At 45.4% G+C, this 18384-nt stretch overlaps 1 protein-coding gene across 2 annotated transcripts; it reads left to right on the top strand.

Annotated features, from left to right (window-relative positions):
* The first annotated feature begins 1215 nt into the window (after window positions 1-1215).
* DNAAF1 (dynein axonemal assembly factor 1) lies at window positions 1216-18160 on the top strand. 2 transcript variants are annotated; one of them, XM_075576902.1, is made up of 11 exons: window positions 1216-1312; window positions 1426-1516; window positions 7795-8016; window positions 8681-8847; window positions 9235-9356; window positions 9652-9818; window positions 10303-10659; window positions 11980-12086; window positions 12806-12874; window positions 16563-16896; window positions 17685-18160. In XM_075576902.1, the coding sequence occupies exons 2-11, from the start codon at window positions 1459-1461 to the stop codon at window positions 17759-17761; spliced, it is 1680 nt and encodes a 559-aa protein (XP_075433017.1). In that variant the 5' UTR covers window positions 1216-1312; window positions 1426-1458; the 3' UTR covers window positions 17762-18160. The 2 variants fall into 2 exon arrangements, with proteins under 2 accessions (XP_075433017.1, XP_075433018.1); XM_075576903.1 differs by lacking the exon at window positions 1216-1312 and adding an exon at window positions 2986-3075 and having other exon boundaries at window positions 1425-1516.
* The last annotated feature ends 224 nt before the right edge of the window (window positions 18161-18384 follow it).

The raw sequence follows: 18384 nt of genomic DNA, 5'->3' as shown, positions 1-18384 counted from the left end.
TCCCCCGCTGTGTCCCGGGCGCGCGCTCGCTCGCTCCGCTCCCCCGCTGAGTGTAGTGGCGCCGGGGGGGGGGGAGTGGAGGGGAAATGAGTGAGGGGAGGTGAAGGGGGGTGAGGGGAGGTGAAGGCCGCTCACTCACCCGTCCGGCCGCTCCCTCACCCGTCCGGCAGCTCCCACGTGGATGTGAGGCGGGAGGCAGCGTGTTGTGGCCGCTCCCCCGCTGTGTCCCGGGCGCGCGCTCCGCTCCCCCGCTGACTGTAGCGGCGCCGGGGGGGGGGGGGGGTGAAAGCGCGGGAAACAGGGAGAGGCGGAGCCTCCGGGACCGGCGGGTAAGAGAGCGGGAGATGTGCTGCTAAGTGTGTGTGTGTGTGTGTGTGTGTGTCCCTTCACTCCGCCTCAGGCCAATGAGAGGTGTGCGGGGGCGGGCGGGCCAAGGGAGCAATCTCATTGGCCTGGCCCAAGGTCCAATGTGATTGCCGCTAGGGAAACGGGGAGGGACACAGAGAGACACATACAGACACGGACACATAGGACACTTTCAGAAATATATAGTAGATGTGGATATTTCAATGTTATAATATTTATAATCAAATCCATAGGGTATATTTAAGAATATACCATATTTAATTATATCTAATCCAAAAATTACTTATAGCTATTTTGAAAAAGTATTAATTAGAAATATATTATATCTTAAATTAACTGATGAAAAAAAAGACTTTATAATTACTTAAAATCTTTTCATGCAGCTGGTTGCGACAGGTTCAATGCCAGGACCATCCTGCCTCTAATTATAGAGGTAAATAAGGATTTTAATCAGTTAGTGTTAGGCATTAGAAAATCACCCTGGATAGGGGGAAAGATGGCGGTGCACTGCGTGCCAGCAAGTGCTTCGTGCGTTCCGGAAGCAGGAAGTAAAACGGAAGCTGGATGGCGATTTTCCAATACAAAAATTTAATGAACAACACTGAACAGCAAAGACATTTAAAAACAAAAAATCATCTAGAGAAGGAACTCTGACGCGTTTCGTGCATCTACTGCACTTTGTCAAAGAGTGTTACGACCTGCGAACTGGTCATGCCTTGAAAGTGGCTCGCAGGCTTATACGCTTTGGCCAAAGGGTTAACTAGATGACCCTTTTTCAAGAGATATATAGGTATTTCACTGTGTATTTTTGTCACATTGGATGTTGCTCTGGACTTCTTTGTTTCTTGTTTTATATCCTGTATACAATCAGACACGCTGCTGTGACTCCAGGTATATCCTGTATAATATCCCGTATATAATCAGACACTCGCTGCTGTGACTCCAGGTATATCCCGTATAATATCCCGTATACTAACGTCTCTCAGTATTACTCCAGTCTACTTGGAGGATAAAGGACAGAGGATAATATCAATTCATGTTGTTTTCTTCCCCAAAAAGCTACCAAACCCGTCCGTAGAGAAAGTGGGGACGATGGGATTGCAAACCAGCATCCCAGCAGAACAGAGGAAGAGGAGAAGGATGGGCCCAGGTAATGAGTGACGTGTCTGTCTGTATCCGGGGCAGTTACCCATAGGATTATATATTCATGTCGCCACAGCAATCTTGAGTTACAGCAAAAATAGGATCTGTCAATTATTTATTTGTCTTGCTGAAACGTAAACAATTACGAATTTACCCTAATAACACCCAAATAAATATCCATATTAGGCGTATGCGTATTAGGCGTTGTATGTAAAGTATGTATATCTTTATATAGCACCGACAGTGCACTCAGCGCTTCACAAAGACAAAACAGTACAGGGAATTATAATACAATAAGCGCAGCAAAGTCAGACAGGAAAGGAAAACTCTGCCCCAGAGAGTTTACAATCTAAGTGGGATGTTGGGAGATTTCTAGAGACAGCAGGTGACGGAATAAGTGCAGTAGATGGCAGTGCTTGGGCACAATGATTGGTAGGAGGGACTGTGGGACAGTAGCCATGAGTGCAGGCTGTTGGGATGCTTCTTTTGCAAGGCGAGTTTTAAGGTTAGTTAGTATTAAATTAGATGGATTAACACCATTAGCAGGGAAGAGGTGGCAGGGAGGCGTGGGCGAGAGCAGATGTATATATGGCTGGGACCAGGATTAGGAGAGATATCCCCAGCAGCAAGAAGAAGGAGGAGTATAAAGAGAGAGAGAGAGAGAGGGGGGGGGGGGGTGAACAGAGGAGAGGATTTGTGGGTTGCTTTTTATTGAGGGCTAAAGAAGTTGTTGGGGAAAGACGTGTGTAAAGAGTGTTGCACTGTATGGGCACAGGCATAGGTGGAGGGGAGGAGAGATGAAGAAATGTGGATAGAAGGAGGGGAGTGGGGAAGTTGGAGAGGACAGAAACGTTTACAAAGGAGTGAGAAAACAGCAAACAGAAAAAGCAAAAGGGAGGCATAATGAGATGCAGGGGAGAGGTCCCAGGTATAGGAGGAGGTGAGAGAGGTGGTGTATAAATCAGGCCTGGGAGGCATACTGAGATGCAGGGAGAGAGGTGGGAGGGGAGAGGTCCCAGGTATTGGCGGATAGGAAGAGTAGGAGTTGAACGAGATGGTGTATAAATCAGGCCTGGGAGGGCTGTGTATTACTGAAGATTAAACAGCAGCTTAGAAAGTGAGTCTATAGATGTGTACAAATTATCAGAGCATTTAGAAAGCCAGGGTCTCCCAGTTGTACGGTTGTTGTTGAAGTGCAGAGTCCAGTTATTATGTAGTCCTCACCTCCAATATTAACTCCACAGACACTTTGTATGTGACACAGCGAAGATAGACTGACTTAAATACTCTAAAAAAAAAATTACGTGACAAATATTTAATGGAGGGGTTTGCCTATTCAACTCAGGCAGGCATACCAAGTAGATGTTAATTAGATAAGTTATGTTGTATGAGTATTAGGCATTGTATGAGTATTAGGCAGTGTATCACGTCCTTGTGACAAAATAAATTAATAAGGGCTTTTTGTTACTGTTTTAGAATGACGAAAAAGTTCTGCGAGACCTCTGCAAACAGCAGAAACTGTACGTCACGCCATACTTAACGACACACTTTACTTACACTACAAAGGTTAGTAATGTGAACAGACAATGTGATATAGAATTACTTACATTTTCCACGTGCAGAATAGTCTCATTGTATAACTATGTGTGTTAGGCTGCGCTTATACAGCCGGCGACGCGACCGATGACGTCACCCGTCATCATCGCCATTGCGAAAGTTATAATTAATGTTTGGGAGATGTCACTGGCTACAAGGCCAGTGACGTCAGCAAGGGGGATGGCAGACAGACGGAGAAGCCTATAGCCAGTCACCGTCTCTCCAAAAATCAATTTCCACTGACTACCAGAATTTTGGTAGCGCTGTCGCTCCGTCGCGCCATCGCCGTCGTGTCCACTGTAAGCGCCGGCGACAATGCATTTGTTTTGACGTCACGTCGCTGGCACTATAAGCGCAACCTAATACTGCGGAATAGCCTCATTGTATAACTGTGGGTGTAATACTGGGGAGTAGCCTATTGTACACAATTTAATGTCATCAGCAAAGATGGAGACTTTGCTCTCTATGCCAACCTCAAGGTCATTAATAAACAAGTTAAAAAGCAAATTCTACTATCAATTGCTACAGAGTTTAAAATGTATTAATATTGGTATGTGTGAACTGGATTCTACTATCAATTTGCAAGATCCTAAAATTTTAAATTTAATTAACAATTTGGTGTGTCTGTTTATTAGTCAATGTGGCTGTGTTTTAGCATACTTAAGGCAGGATACTTTGGCTGTGTAACATCAAAGTGTAACATTTAAGTGTGTAGCAGAGTTAATCTTGGAGTTGACATTGGAGGTGAAGATTGAGGAGGATCTGAACTCTGAACAACAACTTTACAACTGTGAGAACTTTACTTTCTAAAAGCTGTGATTCTTTGTACTCTTCCTATCCTCCAATAACTGCCCAGTCTCTCCTCCTGTATCTCACTATGCCCTCCTTATTGAATTTTCTGTTTACTGTTTCCTCACTCCTTTGTGAACATCTTTGTTCTCTCCAACATCCCCACTCCCCACTGCACCATTATTTATACACCTCTCTCCCAACAACTTCTTTACCCCTCAATAAAAACACCCACACAAATCCTCTATTCACACTCTATCTACTCCTTCCTGCTGCTGGGGATCTTCCCTAAGCCTGAAGCCAGACACACACACCTGATCTTACCCACGCCTCCCTGCCACCTCTTCCCCTGTAAATGGTGTTAACCATTTCATTTAACACTGACTAACCTTAAAACTTGTCCCACAAATCAAGCATCCCAAAAGCCTGCACTCATGGCTACTGTCCCACAGTCACTTATACCACCCATTGTAGCCAAGCACACCCATCTACAGCACTTATTCCCTCCCCTGCTGTCTCTGTAAGTTTCCCCACAAACCTCTTAGATTGTAAGCTCTTCGGGGCAGGGATTTCCATTCCTATTGTCTGATTTTGCTACACTTATTGTATAATTATAATTCCCTGTACTGTATTCTTTGTGAAGCGCTGAGTACACTTTTGGCGCTATATAAATAAAGACATACAATACAAATTCCGATCCCTGAGGTACTCCACTCATACCTTTAGCCCAACCGGAAAAAGTTCCGTTTATGACAACCCTCTGTTGTCATTCCTTCAACCAATTTTAAATCGAGGTGCAAATATTTTTAGAGTCCAATTTGCTTTATTTTGTACACCAACCTCGTGTGGAACCGTATCAAAAGCTTTTGAAAAATCAACTGCATTACCCTGATCTAAATTTCTACTTACTTCCTCAAAGAAACAAATAAGGTTAGTTTGGCATGACCTATCCTTCATAAATCCATGCTGACTATTACTAATAATTTTGTTTTCCATTAAATAGTCCTGAAAATGATCCCGCACTAAACTTTCAAGTAGCTTCTCCACTTTTGTTGTCAGGCCTACAGGTCTGTAATTCCCTGGTTGTGTTTTAGCTCCCTTTTTAAACATCTGCTATACCCCAATCTTGTGGTACTGAGCCTGTGGAAATGGAGTCCTTGAATGTTAAATTTAATGATTTGGCTATTACTGAGCTTAACTCCTTAAGAACTCTTGGATGTATGCCATCAGGGTCAGTGGCCTATGAACTTCTTCCTCAGTTAACCAATTGTTCGTTAATATAAAGGTTGTGGTTTCTTCCTGCAGCACTACTATTGCAATTGATTCTTCCCTGGTAAACAAAGCACGTTCCTATAGTGCATGAGGGTTTTTCTCACTTAGGCTAAGACCCCGCTCCCTCAGTCAGCGCACCCGCACTGCAGACAGGCGGCGTGCTGACAGGCAATTGACCGCTACCTGCGGTCTGTAGGGAGCGGGAGTGGCGGCCGGGTGTCGTGGTATGAGCGGAGGGACCCGCTACTCTCCCCCTCCCTCGCCATGCCCTCTGCTGCTCCCGTAAATACCCCCCCTCCCTCCCCCCGCGGATGGCTGCAACGGGGGTCGGTCTCCCTGGCTGCAGGAGGCGGTCTGAATCAGCTGTGCATCTGGTTACCAGCGCATCACTACAGTCGTATTCATCCTCTCCGTGCTGACACACACACACACACCACCCCCTACCATGTGGAGGAAGCTCTCTGTCAGCTCCCGCTCCCGCCCCCGCCGCTGATAGGCTCATCAGCGCACTACATGATGCGTCACCGCTCGGGATCGCAATTATCAGGGACGCATTTATCTTCTACATTTTCCCTGCAAAAACATCATCCCAATGTACCCCTTGTAGATTCGTCCTTAGTTTATTAAAATCTGCCTTTCTAAAGTTTAAGGTCTTTGTTGAACCCAAGTAATCTGTTTTTTTTAATATATTTTTTTCAAATGAGACCATGTTATGATCACTGTTACCCAAATGTTCCAGACTTGAATATTTGTTATTACTTCTACATTGTTTGATGATATTAACAAATCCAGTATTGCCTCTCCTGGTTGGTTCCTTAATAATTTTGGTCATGTAATTGTCTTTAAGCGCCCCCCAAAACCTGTTTCCTTTTGTTGTAATGCTAATCTCATTGCCCCAGTCTATGTCTAGATCATTAATATCACCCATTATGCAAACATAACTTCGATTTGATGCCTTCTCAATGTGCAGAAGTATTTTAGCTTCCTCATTCTCACAGATATTTGGTAGTTTCTTGTATATCCCTACAAACTATTTCTTTGTACTTATACCTTCACTGCTAATTTCTATCCAGAAGGTCTCTACATTTTCATTATTCCCTTCATAAACATCTTCCCTTTATAATAGGTTTTAGATCCTGTTTAACATATCTACATACTTAGGGTTATCAGGTGGCTTGTCCAAAAATACTGGACAAAATGGTGAAAGGTGTGACGATAATCTTTGGTGAGGAAGAATGTTATTTATAATTATAGGCTAAAGCAGTACAATTCCAGGCATTACTGAAATCCCTGCTCTCTGATTAGTTAGAATTCCGGGCATTATTCATTCAGTAATGCCCGGAATTTTTGGCAACTTGCCAACTCACCTTTCAGAGATGCAGGGAGAACGTGGCATCTCTGTCCCTCTCACAGCACTGCAGCACATGCAGGCTCTCTCTCACAGCACATGCAGGCTCTCTCTCACAGCACATGCAGGCTCTCTCCCCCACCTCTACCCCCCCCTTACCTCTCTCTCTCCCCCCTGACCTCTCTCTCTCCCCCCTCACCTCTCTCCCCCCCCTCGCCTCTCTCCCCCCTCACCTCTCTCTCTCTCCCCCCCTCACCTTTCTCTCCCCTCCTCATCTCTCTCCCCTCTATCTCCCCTCCTCACCTCTCTCCCCTCTCTCTCTCTCCCCCCCCCCTCACCTCTCTCCCCCCCTCATCTCTCTCTCTCCCCCCCTCACCTTTCTCTATCCCCCTCACCTCTCTCTATCCCCCTCACCTCTCTCTCCCCTCCTCACCTCTCCCCTCCTCACCTCTCTCTCTCCCCTACTCCCTTCATCCTATCACCCCCCTCCCTTCATCCTCTCACCCCCCTCCCTTCATCTTCTCTCATCCCACCTCCCTTCATCCTCTCTCGTCCCCCCTCCCTTTATCTTCTCTCACCCCCCTCACATCATCCTCTCACCCCCTCCTTTCATCCTCTCTTACCCACCCTCCCTTCATCCTCTCCCACCCCCTTCCTTCATCCTCTCACCCCCCCTCCCTTCATCCTCTCCCCTCCCCTCACTTCATCCTCTCACCCCCCCTCACTTCATCCTCTCACCCCCCCTCCCTTCATCCTCTCACCCCCCCTCCCTTCATCCTCTCACCCCCCCTCCCGTCTTCCTCTCACCCCCCCTCCCTTCATCCTCTCACCCCCCCCCCCCTCCCTGTACAAGTACACATACACACACATACGCACACATACACACCAGGACAAAACAGAACAAATCAGGATGGAAGAAGCTGCCCAGCCCCCTAGCAGCAGCAGCCGCCCTGCTCTATCCCTTCTCAGGGGATATCCCACGATTGGTTACTAAGTCCAGAGAGGTAATTCCGGACACATACATGTCCTCCCCCCGCCCCCCTGTGCCCCTGCACACACACATGTCCATGTTTTGTTTGATATTACCAAATTGTAATACCTCATCGTATTCCTATGTGTAATACTGAAAAGTATGGACTTGTGTGCTTGCAGATAGGATCAGGGTGAGCCTGAATTTCTAGTATAAAAGTGCTTCTGTCTTTGCCTTCAGTATTTTAGTAAGAATCATTTTAGTATTTTCGGTGAACTCTGTATTATTAACCCTATCCTGTCTCACTCAGGGTTCATGCATATAGAAAATCTGGAGGAATACACAGGCCTAAAATGTCTGTGGCTAGAGTGCAATGGTCTGCAGAGGATTGAGAATCTGGATGCTCAGGTGGACCTGCGATGTCTCTTCTTGCATCAAAACCTGATCCACAGAATTGAGAACCTCGAACATCTCCAGAAACTGGACTCTCTCAACCTGTCCAACAACTACATCAAAGCTATTGAAAACTTGTGTGAGTGTCCTCGGGCCGTATCACATCATAAACTGAGGGACAAAGAGATAAACCTGAGTAGCATGGGTAAAAACAAAGAATAATTATTCTGCAGATACATAGACAGATCAGCAGAATAGCAAGAGATGCTACGGCTGCTATTGAAAGAGTTAGCGGGATACAGAAACTTACTGCAGTCATCAATAAGGAAACAGGATAAGTTCACAATGTGCATGTCATGGTAATCTCTGTGTTTCAGCTCATCTCCCAGTCCTGACGACCCTGCAGATCGCTCACAATGTGTATGTCATGGTAATCTCTGTGTTTCAGCTCGTCTCCCAGCCCTGACGACCCTGCAGATCGCTCACAATGTGCATGTCATGGTAATCTCTGTGTTTCAGCTCGTCTCCCAGTCCTGACGACACTGCAGATCGCTCACAATGTGTATGTCATGGTAATCTCTGTGTTTCAGCCCGTCTCCCAGTCCTGACGACACTGCAGATCGCTCACAATGTGCATGTCATGGTAATCTCTGTGTTTCAGCTCGTCTCCCAGTCCTGACGACACTGCAGATCGCTCACAATGTGTATGTCATGGTAATCTCTGTGTTTCAGCTCGTCTCCCAGTCCTGACGACACTGCAGATCGCTCACAATGTGCATGTCATGGTAATCTCTGTGTTTCAGCTCGTCTCCCAGTCCTGACGACCCTGCAGATCGCTCACAACCAACTGCACACAGTGGAAGATATAAAGCACTTAGAAGGATGTCCGACACTGAGTGTCCTGGATCTCTCCCATAACAAACTGGCTGACCCGGCTGTTATTGACATCCTTCGGAGTATGCCGAACTTGGTACGCGAGATATAAAGCCTGTAAGCAAACTGTGTCCAATCTGCATGTAACCCGACAATGAATTCAGCATTCCCTCCTCTAGGAGTTTGTCAAATCAGTGTCATCTTTAAGTATGATACACATAGGCCAAGTTACGTGTGCAGTCTAGATTACCGATAGCTCAGACCACGCAGGGGAAAATTATGATACTACTTTAAAGAGGCATTGCTATTAAAGTAGGGGTGGGCAACTCCAGTCCCCAAGGCCATCAATAGGTCAGGTTTTCAGGATATCCCACCTTCAGCACAGGTGGCTCAATCAGATGCTCAGTCAAAATGCACTGTATCACAACGCTTTCCTTTAGCTTCACGTCATTGTTTGTGCTGAATGTTTATTTGTTTCTTTCAGCGCGTCTTGAACCTGATGGGAAATGAGGTTATCAAGAAGATTCCTAATTACAGAAAGACAATCACCGTTCAGTTAAAGGAACTAACATATCTGGATGACAGGCCCGTCTTTCCAAAAGACAGGTACAAATATATGGTGGAATATTTACTAAAACTAAGCTTAAAGAAATGTGTCATTGCATTGTTGTAGCTCACTCTGATTACACCATTTAATTTACTTCCACTTAACTCCAGCTTGGCTTAGTATTTGGCACACAGTGGTGGGAAGAGTTGTACCCAGCTTGGCTGCGTATTTGGGACACAGTTGTGGGAAGAGTTTTACTTACTTGTTGGTAGCAGAAGGATATTTGTAGTGTTAGATTTGTGTGCGGCAGGTAAACTCGAGAATATTCTGTGATAACATGTGTCTGTGTTACAGGGCATGTGCTGAAGCCTGGGCCAGAGGTGGGAGAGAAGCAGAGAAGGAGGAAAGAGAACGGTGGGAGACAAAAGAGAGAAAGAAGATCCAAGATAGTATTGATGCTCTATCAGAAATCAGGAGGCAAGCGGAAGAGAGGAGGGAGGAAAAGGAGAGGGAGGAAAGAGGTACTGTGAGCTGCACTTACAGAATATTACAACATGGCTGGTGTGGGACGTGGCTGGTGTGGAGCATGACTTGTATAGGACATTGCTGGTATAGGACATAGGGCATGACTGGTACAGGACACCACTGGTATAGGACGTGACTGGTGCAGGATGTAACTGGTGTATGACGTGACCGGCATAGGACATGACTGGTATACGACATGACTGGAGCAGGACTAAGCCAATCTAAGAATCAGAAACTAAGATGTTGTCCCTTTGCTATTAGTCTTCTAACGTTCAGCTTTCCTCCCCGCGCCCCTCGTGTGCACATGGATCAGATGGAGTGATAGTCACTGGCTAGAATTGTACATTACCTGAAGTGGGAGATCAGTGATCTTTGTATTGATACATCAACAAGCATCATGCCAACGTTTCAGTGCTGTGGTCTGTCCTGCATGGTGAAGACGTCTTTTACTATTGCATTGTTTTGTTATTTGTATTTTAGGAGAGTTTCCCCCAGGAAGCAGCGCCGGAGTCGAGGTGCAAAGTATTCACTGCAGGAATGAGGAGTCTCAGGAGAAGACCCAGAGGTTTGTGAAGGAAAGTGTGGAGGCCGCCTGCGTGGAGCTGTCTGCAAACAGCAGGGACCATGGCGTGTCCCATCCACCCGCCCAGATTATGTACAGCAGGGACCAGCAGGAGCTGGATGGGACAGGAAAGGACCTGTCAGCTCAGATGGACGATGAGTCTGGTTCCAAACATGAGGCTGCAGTTCCAGAGGATGAGGGATGTACTGGGAATAGAAACGTTTTATCTTCCCTGGATACGCATACGACTTCCAGCAATGGCAGGAAACAGCCAGGTACTCCATACATCCCATTGGGATTTCCATACTGTTCCTATACTGCAGAGGTAAATTAGAATTTTCACAGGCAGTGATAGGACCTGCATACTGGTCATGCCGTGACGTGGCAGCAGGCTTATAACGCTTTGGCCAAAGGGTTTCACTAAATGCCCCTTACTCATGAGAATACAAACATTGAAGTATTTAACTATGTATTTTGTCACATTGGAGGTAGCATGGGGTATTTTTGTATCTTGCTGTTCCAATACAGCACTCACAGGCTGGCTGCATGTTTTATAATGTTCCCTGTGTCTTACACGTCCCAGTAGAGCCCCTGTCCGTATTTTATCTCCCTGTCGCCCCCTTGTACACTGCTACAGTATGTGCAACTTGTATGTTCAGCAGTATGTATGTATATCTTTATTCATATAGCGCACAGTGTACTCGGCGCTTTACAAAAGAGCCAATACAGTACAGAGAATTATAATACAATAAGTGAAATAAAGTCAGACAATAGAAAAGGAAATCCCTTCCCCGGAGAGCTTACAATCTAAGTGGTATGTTGGGAGACTTCCAGGGACAGCAGCTGAGGGAATAAGTGCAGTAGATGGCAGTGCTTGGCCACAGTGGTTTGTAGAAGCGACAGTGTGTATGGGACAGTAGCCACGAGTCCAGGCTATTGAAATACTTCATTTAAGAGGTGAGTTTTAAGGTTTTATTTAAAGATGAGGAGCAGCTACTTTGCATATACTGAGTGTGAGGGAGTTCTATAGGCAGTGAGGGGAAAAAGATTTAAAGAGAGAAAGCAGTAGTGATGAAAGGGGTGGAAAGCAGACAGTTATGGGTATAGCGCAGGAGACGAGAAGGGGCATAACGAGAGCTCAAAGCTGATTTGTAGGGAGGAGCAGATGAGTGGAGTGCCTTGAAGGTAAGGAGGGAAACTTTGTAGGCGATCTTTGTCGGTGACACTTCATGGGAGGTGAGGAGATGAGCAGAGACTGTTCTGTGAGAACGTGAAATGATTCTAGCAGCAGTATGTTTGATAGATTGCAAAGGAGAAAGTTGTGAGGCCTGTTAGCAGTGTGTTACAATAATCCAGACGGGAGAGGATAAGGGCATGCATTAGTTTTAACTGATTGACAGAGAGCAGTGAAGAGATTAGAGGGATCGGTCCCCTGGTTCACATAACCACATTCACCACACAGCTGGAATCCAAATGCAGCGGCTTCAATAAATCACTGTAAGTAATTATGAATGAAGTCTGCTGATGCCCCGTAATCTTCCTCCTCGCCCTGAACCTCTCTCTGCTGATTAGCTCGCCCTGTTTTATTTCTCTAGCATCACCGGAGAAGTTAAGTGGAGAAGGTGCGCTGACCACTGAGCTGAGAGATGCTGAGGACGTGGAAACCATTCCTCTGAGAGCCACAGAGAAGCTTTATATTGATGTACGTGTGACGGGGATGGGACCTGAGTTTGCTTTCACACATTGCTCTCTGTTTTCTGCAGGTGTTTCTGAAGCAAATTGTTGGCCAGAAAAGTTTACGTCACCTCTGACCTGGCAGGTTATTTTGACACAAATACAAGATACAAAAATGACACTCGGAGAGTTTGCTGCATCTCATTATAATCTGTGCGTCGCGTAACTCCTCCCCTAACGCCTCCTATTGTAACTCCCCAAATCACAAGGCGACAAAAAAAGCACAAAACGTGGAGCAAAGACCTAGATACATTGACGCAAAGAGACGCAAGATGGAAATTGCTCCAAATTTGCCATGATTCCCCCTCCCCCCCTGTAATTCTTATTTGATATAAGGGAGTAATCCCGGCTGTGAAAGGATTCACTTTGCCCCCATGGCGTTTATCCACATATTCGCCGCGCTCTAATACGCGCCAATTGCTACTAAACGCAACAACCTGTTACTGCGCCCGTTACTTTTCTCAGCTGCTCTTCCTGCTGTGTAGCATTTATACTCGTTACTCATACCTGCTGTCTGAGGCCCAGATCCAAGTGTTAGCCTCCTCAGCCCCCGCTCATATGCATGGGTGTAAAGCGAACGCTTAGCACCGCCTTGTGACACGAGCCCACGTGTGGCAAGGAGGCCGCGGCTAAATACGGCAAAGTCACTGACAGCGCCTCGTACTAACCGGACCCTTTATTATTTAGGACTTGCCAGATTTGGAAGACTTCGATGTAGACGAGCTCGGTGACGCGGACGATGAAAATACTACCAAGGTAAGTTTCTTTTTGTGATCGGTATTACTGCAAGTATTGTTGTGACGGGTTTATACCTTCTTCCCCAAATAATGTCCTAAGGAATGGTTAGTCTCTATTCTAAATATAAGTGCACCAAACCATAGTTTTATATTAGTAGAATAGCCTCACACTTAGAATATATGTATGGTGAGCACAAAATAAGAAAGGCGTAGAGAGTGTAATAATAATAGTATTTATACAATATAAAGAGATGCAAGTAATATTAGATAAATCCTATACGCGCGCGTGTGTGTGTGTGTGTGTGTGTGTGTGTGTGTGTGTGTGTGTGTGTGTGTGTGTGTGTGTGTGTGTGTGTGTGTGTGTGTGTGTGTGTGTGTGTGTGTGTGTGTGTGTGTGTGTGCATGTAAGAAATTGTATTTTTCTTTAAAAGATTGAAGCATATGAATGAATGACTGCAGGACGATTGTTGAAATGATATCTTCTAAAGATAAGGATATACTGTATGTCTTAACACTGGAATACGTTTGAAGGTTCTTTTTGTAAAACTTCCTAGATTCAATTACATGTGAAGTCTATTCTAATAACCAGAATTGACACAGAAGGTCATACTATGGTTCAAGTTGCTTAAACTGCTCTGTTGACACTGAGTGATTATTGACACCTGTAGGTCCTAGCTGAGATAAGATGCTGTGATAGACAGTTACCATTTAACCAATGAAGATTTGCTTAAGTATCCATCTCAGACAAGAAGCTTAAAACTCCTTAGGCCGAGCTCACACTGCCTGCTACCTGCTTCCATGCGCGCCTTCGCCGTGCGCTCCTGCAGCCCAGCAATCTATGATCATCCCCAGCAGACGCAGACGGGGGGCGGCGAGCAGGGGCGCAGAGTGGCTTTGTGTGTGTGTGTGTGTGTGTGTGTGTGCGTGCATGCTGAGAGGGGGGGGGGGTCCCCGTCACAATTATGCAATTCTCGAGGAGCCAATGGGCTATTAAAACATTGAAAGGCATCCGAAATACTCCCTAATATGTACACCTGTGGCTGTGTGATCCCCCGTCCCCACTGCCGAGTCTCTGGTCAATTTCAGCAGCCAATTAATGTAAACGTCCGGACATTGATTGGCTGCTTAAACTGACGTCGCGCTGCTGCAGACGGAGATCACAGTTTCAAAAGATACCCGCGACTGCAGCAGCGTCGACGCCGCACTTTGCAGCCAATGGTAGTTTCAATACTCAACACTTCCATTGGCCGCCAGGAGTCTGTCACGAGCGCGTGCACGCACACACGTGTAACGGGCCCTTATATGTTGGCAAGGAGTTTGCATGACATCAGTATAATACTTAAATAAGATGGCTGACTGGTTGGTTTTATCTGGATAAATACACAGCAGCTAGGCTAAGGCTTGTTTTATAGTAGCCGTGTCCATGCATGCGCACGCGAGTGCTACAGCTCGTGCACGTGAAACACCCATTTTGTGTGTATAGAGTTCAGTGCTGTGAGCGACAGATGGGCGTGGCTATGACGTCACGCCCTGATTCACACAGACACACAGCCACAACAACCCTGCATCCAAAATGGCTGAAGCTGTTAATGAAATGCTCCTATTTCTTATGGACAAAATATACATGAAAGGGTCTTGCATATATAGGGACAGTAGCATCCTTTAAATGAAATAGCCCTGAATATATTTAATAGGGGTTTAAATATATATATATATTTTTAAATGGCCTGAGCAGGGCTCTCAGAGTGGTGGCTGGTCGAGGAAAGTTTTAGACAGTAAAATTGCCCCACCTTTGGAGGGCAGATTGTACCCTGATGGATGAATCTTCCCTGGAGTTTGGATACTGCAGGATACACACACACACACACACACACACACACACACACACACACACACACACACACACACACACACCTTGCCAATGAAATTGCAGCCTCACTCTGATTGGGTAATAGAGTGTGATGTCAAGCGGCAGCAGCACGAAAATACACTATTCAGAGTCTTTCCTCCGATCTGCCGGCTCAGCGCTCACTGCCGTGCGCGCGTGCGGCCGAACTGTATAAAGTAAGGCTTTAACACAGCCAATTATACGGCGGAACAAGCGCGCGCTCTATACAGTATTACGGGCCTTAGGCTGGGGCCATGGTGCCTTTGCCCGTGCGGAGGGGTGCGCGGCCGTGACGTCACCCGCTTAAAGTGGGTGCATTTTTCGGCCATGGTGTGCCAATGACATCACGGAGCTGGTTCGCCCTCATTGGGCGAACTGCTCACGTGACCGGCCTGTCGCGCCATGAAATCCGTTTGAACTGATTTATTGTACAACGCGCGCCCCCTCCTGCCTCCGCACACACAGACGCGAACACTGCCTCAAGGCAGTCTGTTCGCTCAGCGTATGGACACCTCTGCACGGTCTGCAGTACCATGGCTCCAGCCTTACAGAACAGGAGCCTAGGAGACTCGGAGGGAGAGAATCATAACATCATGAAGAGAAAGACGTGTTAATATCTGGGAGAAATAATTACAGAAAGCTACTATGTGCAACGATTCTTAAGAATATCATAATCTATTTGAAACTTAATCATTGCCAGTCTTACTATTTTTTTATTTAAGTAATTATTTAAAAAATGTGTGCAACGACAAGAATGCTGCGTTCTGTTATGCTGGAGTAAAGCTATAGAAAAGATATATAAATATATATATTATTAAGTATAAGTACAATTGAGATGCTTGCCTATAATAATAATAGCATGTTCTTGTATAGCGCTGCTAGTTTTACGTAGCGCTTTACAGAAACATTTTGCAGGCACAGGTCCCTGCCCCGTGGAGCTTACAATCTATGTTTTTGGTGCCTGAGGCACAGGGAGATAAAGTGACTTGCCCACGATCACAAGGAGCCGACACCGGGAATTGAACCAGGTTACCCTGCTTCAAACTCACTGCCAGTCTTTACTCACTGAGCCGCTCCTTCTTCACTAATAAGAGTTACTTACAGTACCAAATCAGCCTTCTTTCTCTATCCATCCTGCTCCGATTCTAAATACAGCATATCACTAATATGTTTATATAGGATTAATAGCTTCCATTGATACTATGCAAATCACAATTACACTCTCTATTATCAATTACAGCTCCTGTAACTTTTACATGCATTGTATTATTTCACCTGAAAAATATTTTCTGTGGTTATCACTTTTCCTCAAACGAGTACATATCCTGTTAGAACATGAAAGATGTGCGGTCATAGCATCTTACTTTACTTACAGACTCATCTTTAAACATAACCACAGCATCTTAGAAATATGTGTTAAAATTCACCTAACTTTTTTTACAGATAAAAATAAAAAAAAAACAATTTACAGCTTAACCAGTTCAGGCCCATAACTTAATTGCAGCTCAGATAACTGTGTAGGCCTATAACATTGTTATAGAGAGTTTGCCTGTGGTTAAAGGATTACTAATTACGTCCATTATAAAGATTCACGTGAGAATAAAAAAACGTAATTGTGTCCCGAAATAAATGCCCGGACTCGGGTGTCATCTCTCCGTAATGTCACTCAGTTGTACAGTACCTTAAGGGCAGGTCAATCCATTTATTTGACATGTTATTGCAACATTCATTTTCCTATGCATCTCTGCCCAGTTTGAGGCAGCGTGGTGTAGTGTCCATAGCGGGGAGGTTACATTGTACATGTCTGTGATTTTTGTAGCAAATATACCGTCCGAAGATTGTAATGCTTGCGGAGGACAGCGAGGAGAGTGACGCCGAGTGGGAGAGAGAAGGTCAAACCTCGAGGCTCAGCGATAATCTGCATTCTACTTCAAATGTATTTACCGAACTATGGAATGATCAGCGAGTTTCCAGACCTGTTCCACAAGAACTAAAGTCCAACATGGACACGATGCAGCAGGAAGCTGGGCAGCTCAAACCATCCACACCTCTCATCCAGGAAGTGGCTTCTGGGAATTCGGAGAACGAGGCTGGGAAACAGGTTCAATGTATCACATATAACAAAGACAATCTGCTCTCCACCGGGACCTCGGGTAAAGTATTTCTTTGACATGCATGATTGTTTTTTAAACAAAGATTAACCGAATTTACAGTAAATGATCATGTATGTATATATTTATTTATATAGCACCCACAATGTACTCAGCACTTTTCAAAGACAATACTGTACAAGGAATTATAGTACAATAAGTGCAGCAAAGTCAGACAATAGTAAAGGAAGTCCCTTCCCCCAGAGAGCTTATAATCTAAGTGGTATGTTGGGAGACTTACAGAGACAGCAGGTGAGGGAATGAGTGCAGTAGATGGCCGTGTTTAGCCACAATGGTTGATAGGAGAGACTGTGCGTGTGGGACAGTAGTCATGAGTCTGGGCTAATGATATGCTTCATTTAAGAGGTGAGGTTTAAGCTATGACTTAAAGGTGGGCAGAGAGGGGGCTTGGTGTATACTGAGTGTGAGGGAGATCCAAAGGTAAGGGGAAGGGGTTTAAGGCGAGAGAGCAGTAGAGGTGAAAGGGGTGGAAAGGAGACAGTTATGCGTAGAACGAAGGAGACAATAAGGGGCATTGTGAGAGTTTAAAGCTGATATGTAGGGAGGAGCAGATGAATGGAGAACTTTGTAGGTGATCTGACACTTGATGGGAAGTCAGGAGAGGGATTTAAGGAGGAGATATTTCATATTCATTTCATTATCATTTATTTGTGTTACATCACATTCTCTACAATGTGCGGGTCGGAAATGTCTCAGACGTGTTGTGTATGTACAATTATTGACTTGTTTTCAGTTGTCTCATACTCCTAGTGTGATGTTTTGTATTGTAGAGGAAGGCAGCAGAGGGGACACAGTGACACTTGGTCTCCAGGCGGAGGAAGAAGACATTGAGTACGGGTTAGACTGAGACACAGAATGCATTATTTATTCACTTGTCCGCATTGCAGATACAAAGAAATAAAAAACGTTGGCGTTTAAAGATCCCCCACTACCCAGTGTTCTCCTACATGCACGTTTCATACCAAAATCACACACGTATTGAGAGACTAAACTCACAGCTTCATGATAGCAGCGACATTAAAGGCAGACAGCCCATCACAAGGAACCACTCACTGCCCAAAATGTGTACAGTGAGTGTAAAGCCCAAGGTACAAAGCGGCCAACACTGAGCGTGAAGGGGTTAACATACTCCGCTGCAAGCTGATTATGACATTTCCCGTTGTGTAAAAGGACAGACATTGGAGTTATTCTTGTTTTGCGTTGTTATTGTTTCCTTGTTTTATTAAAGGTTTTTTTTGTCAAACTGTGTCAGTTTAAACCGTGTGTAAAATTTGTTCCAGAGGTGGACATATTGCTGGCAGGGTGTTTTCCCATTTGAAACAAGATATATTGTGCAGAATATTGTGAGGCCGGAGATACTGCGTATAAACCTCAGAGCCACTCAGATTGCAACGGTGCGCGGGTGGTGAGCACGGTGAGCGGGTGGTGAGCACGTTGCACGGGTGGTGAGCACGGTGTGTGTGTTGTGAG

The sequence above is a fragment of the Ascaphus truei genome, chromosome 19 (assembly GCF_040206685.1).
Source record: "Ascaphus truei isolate aAscTru1 chromosome 19, aAscTru1.hap1, whole genome shotgun sequence".
NCBI classification, from domain to species: Eukaryota; Metazoa; Chordata; class Amphibia; order Anura; family Ascaphidae; genus Ascaphus; species Ascaphus truei.
This window is presented reverse-complemented; position numbering and strand designations above follow the sequence as displayed.

Excerpts from the sequence above, each read along its gene's own strand:
- DNAAF1 (XM_075576902.1), top strand. The coding sequence starts at position 1,459 with ATGGGATTGCAAACCAGCATCCCAGCAGAACAGAGGAAGAGGAGAAGG. Across the intron at positions 10,660-11,979 it reads CAATGGCAGGAAACAGCCAG|CATCACCGGAGAAGTTAAGT; the intron begins GTACTCCATACA and ends TTATTTCTCTAG. Across the intron at positions 12,875-16,562 it reads ACGATGAAAATACTACCAAG|CAAATATACCGTCCGAAGAT; the intron begins GTAAGTTTCTTT and ends TGATTTTTGTAG.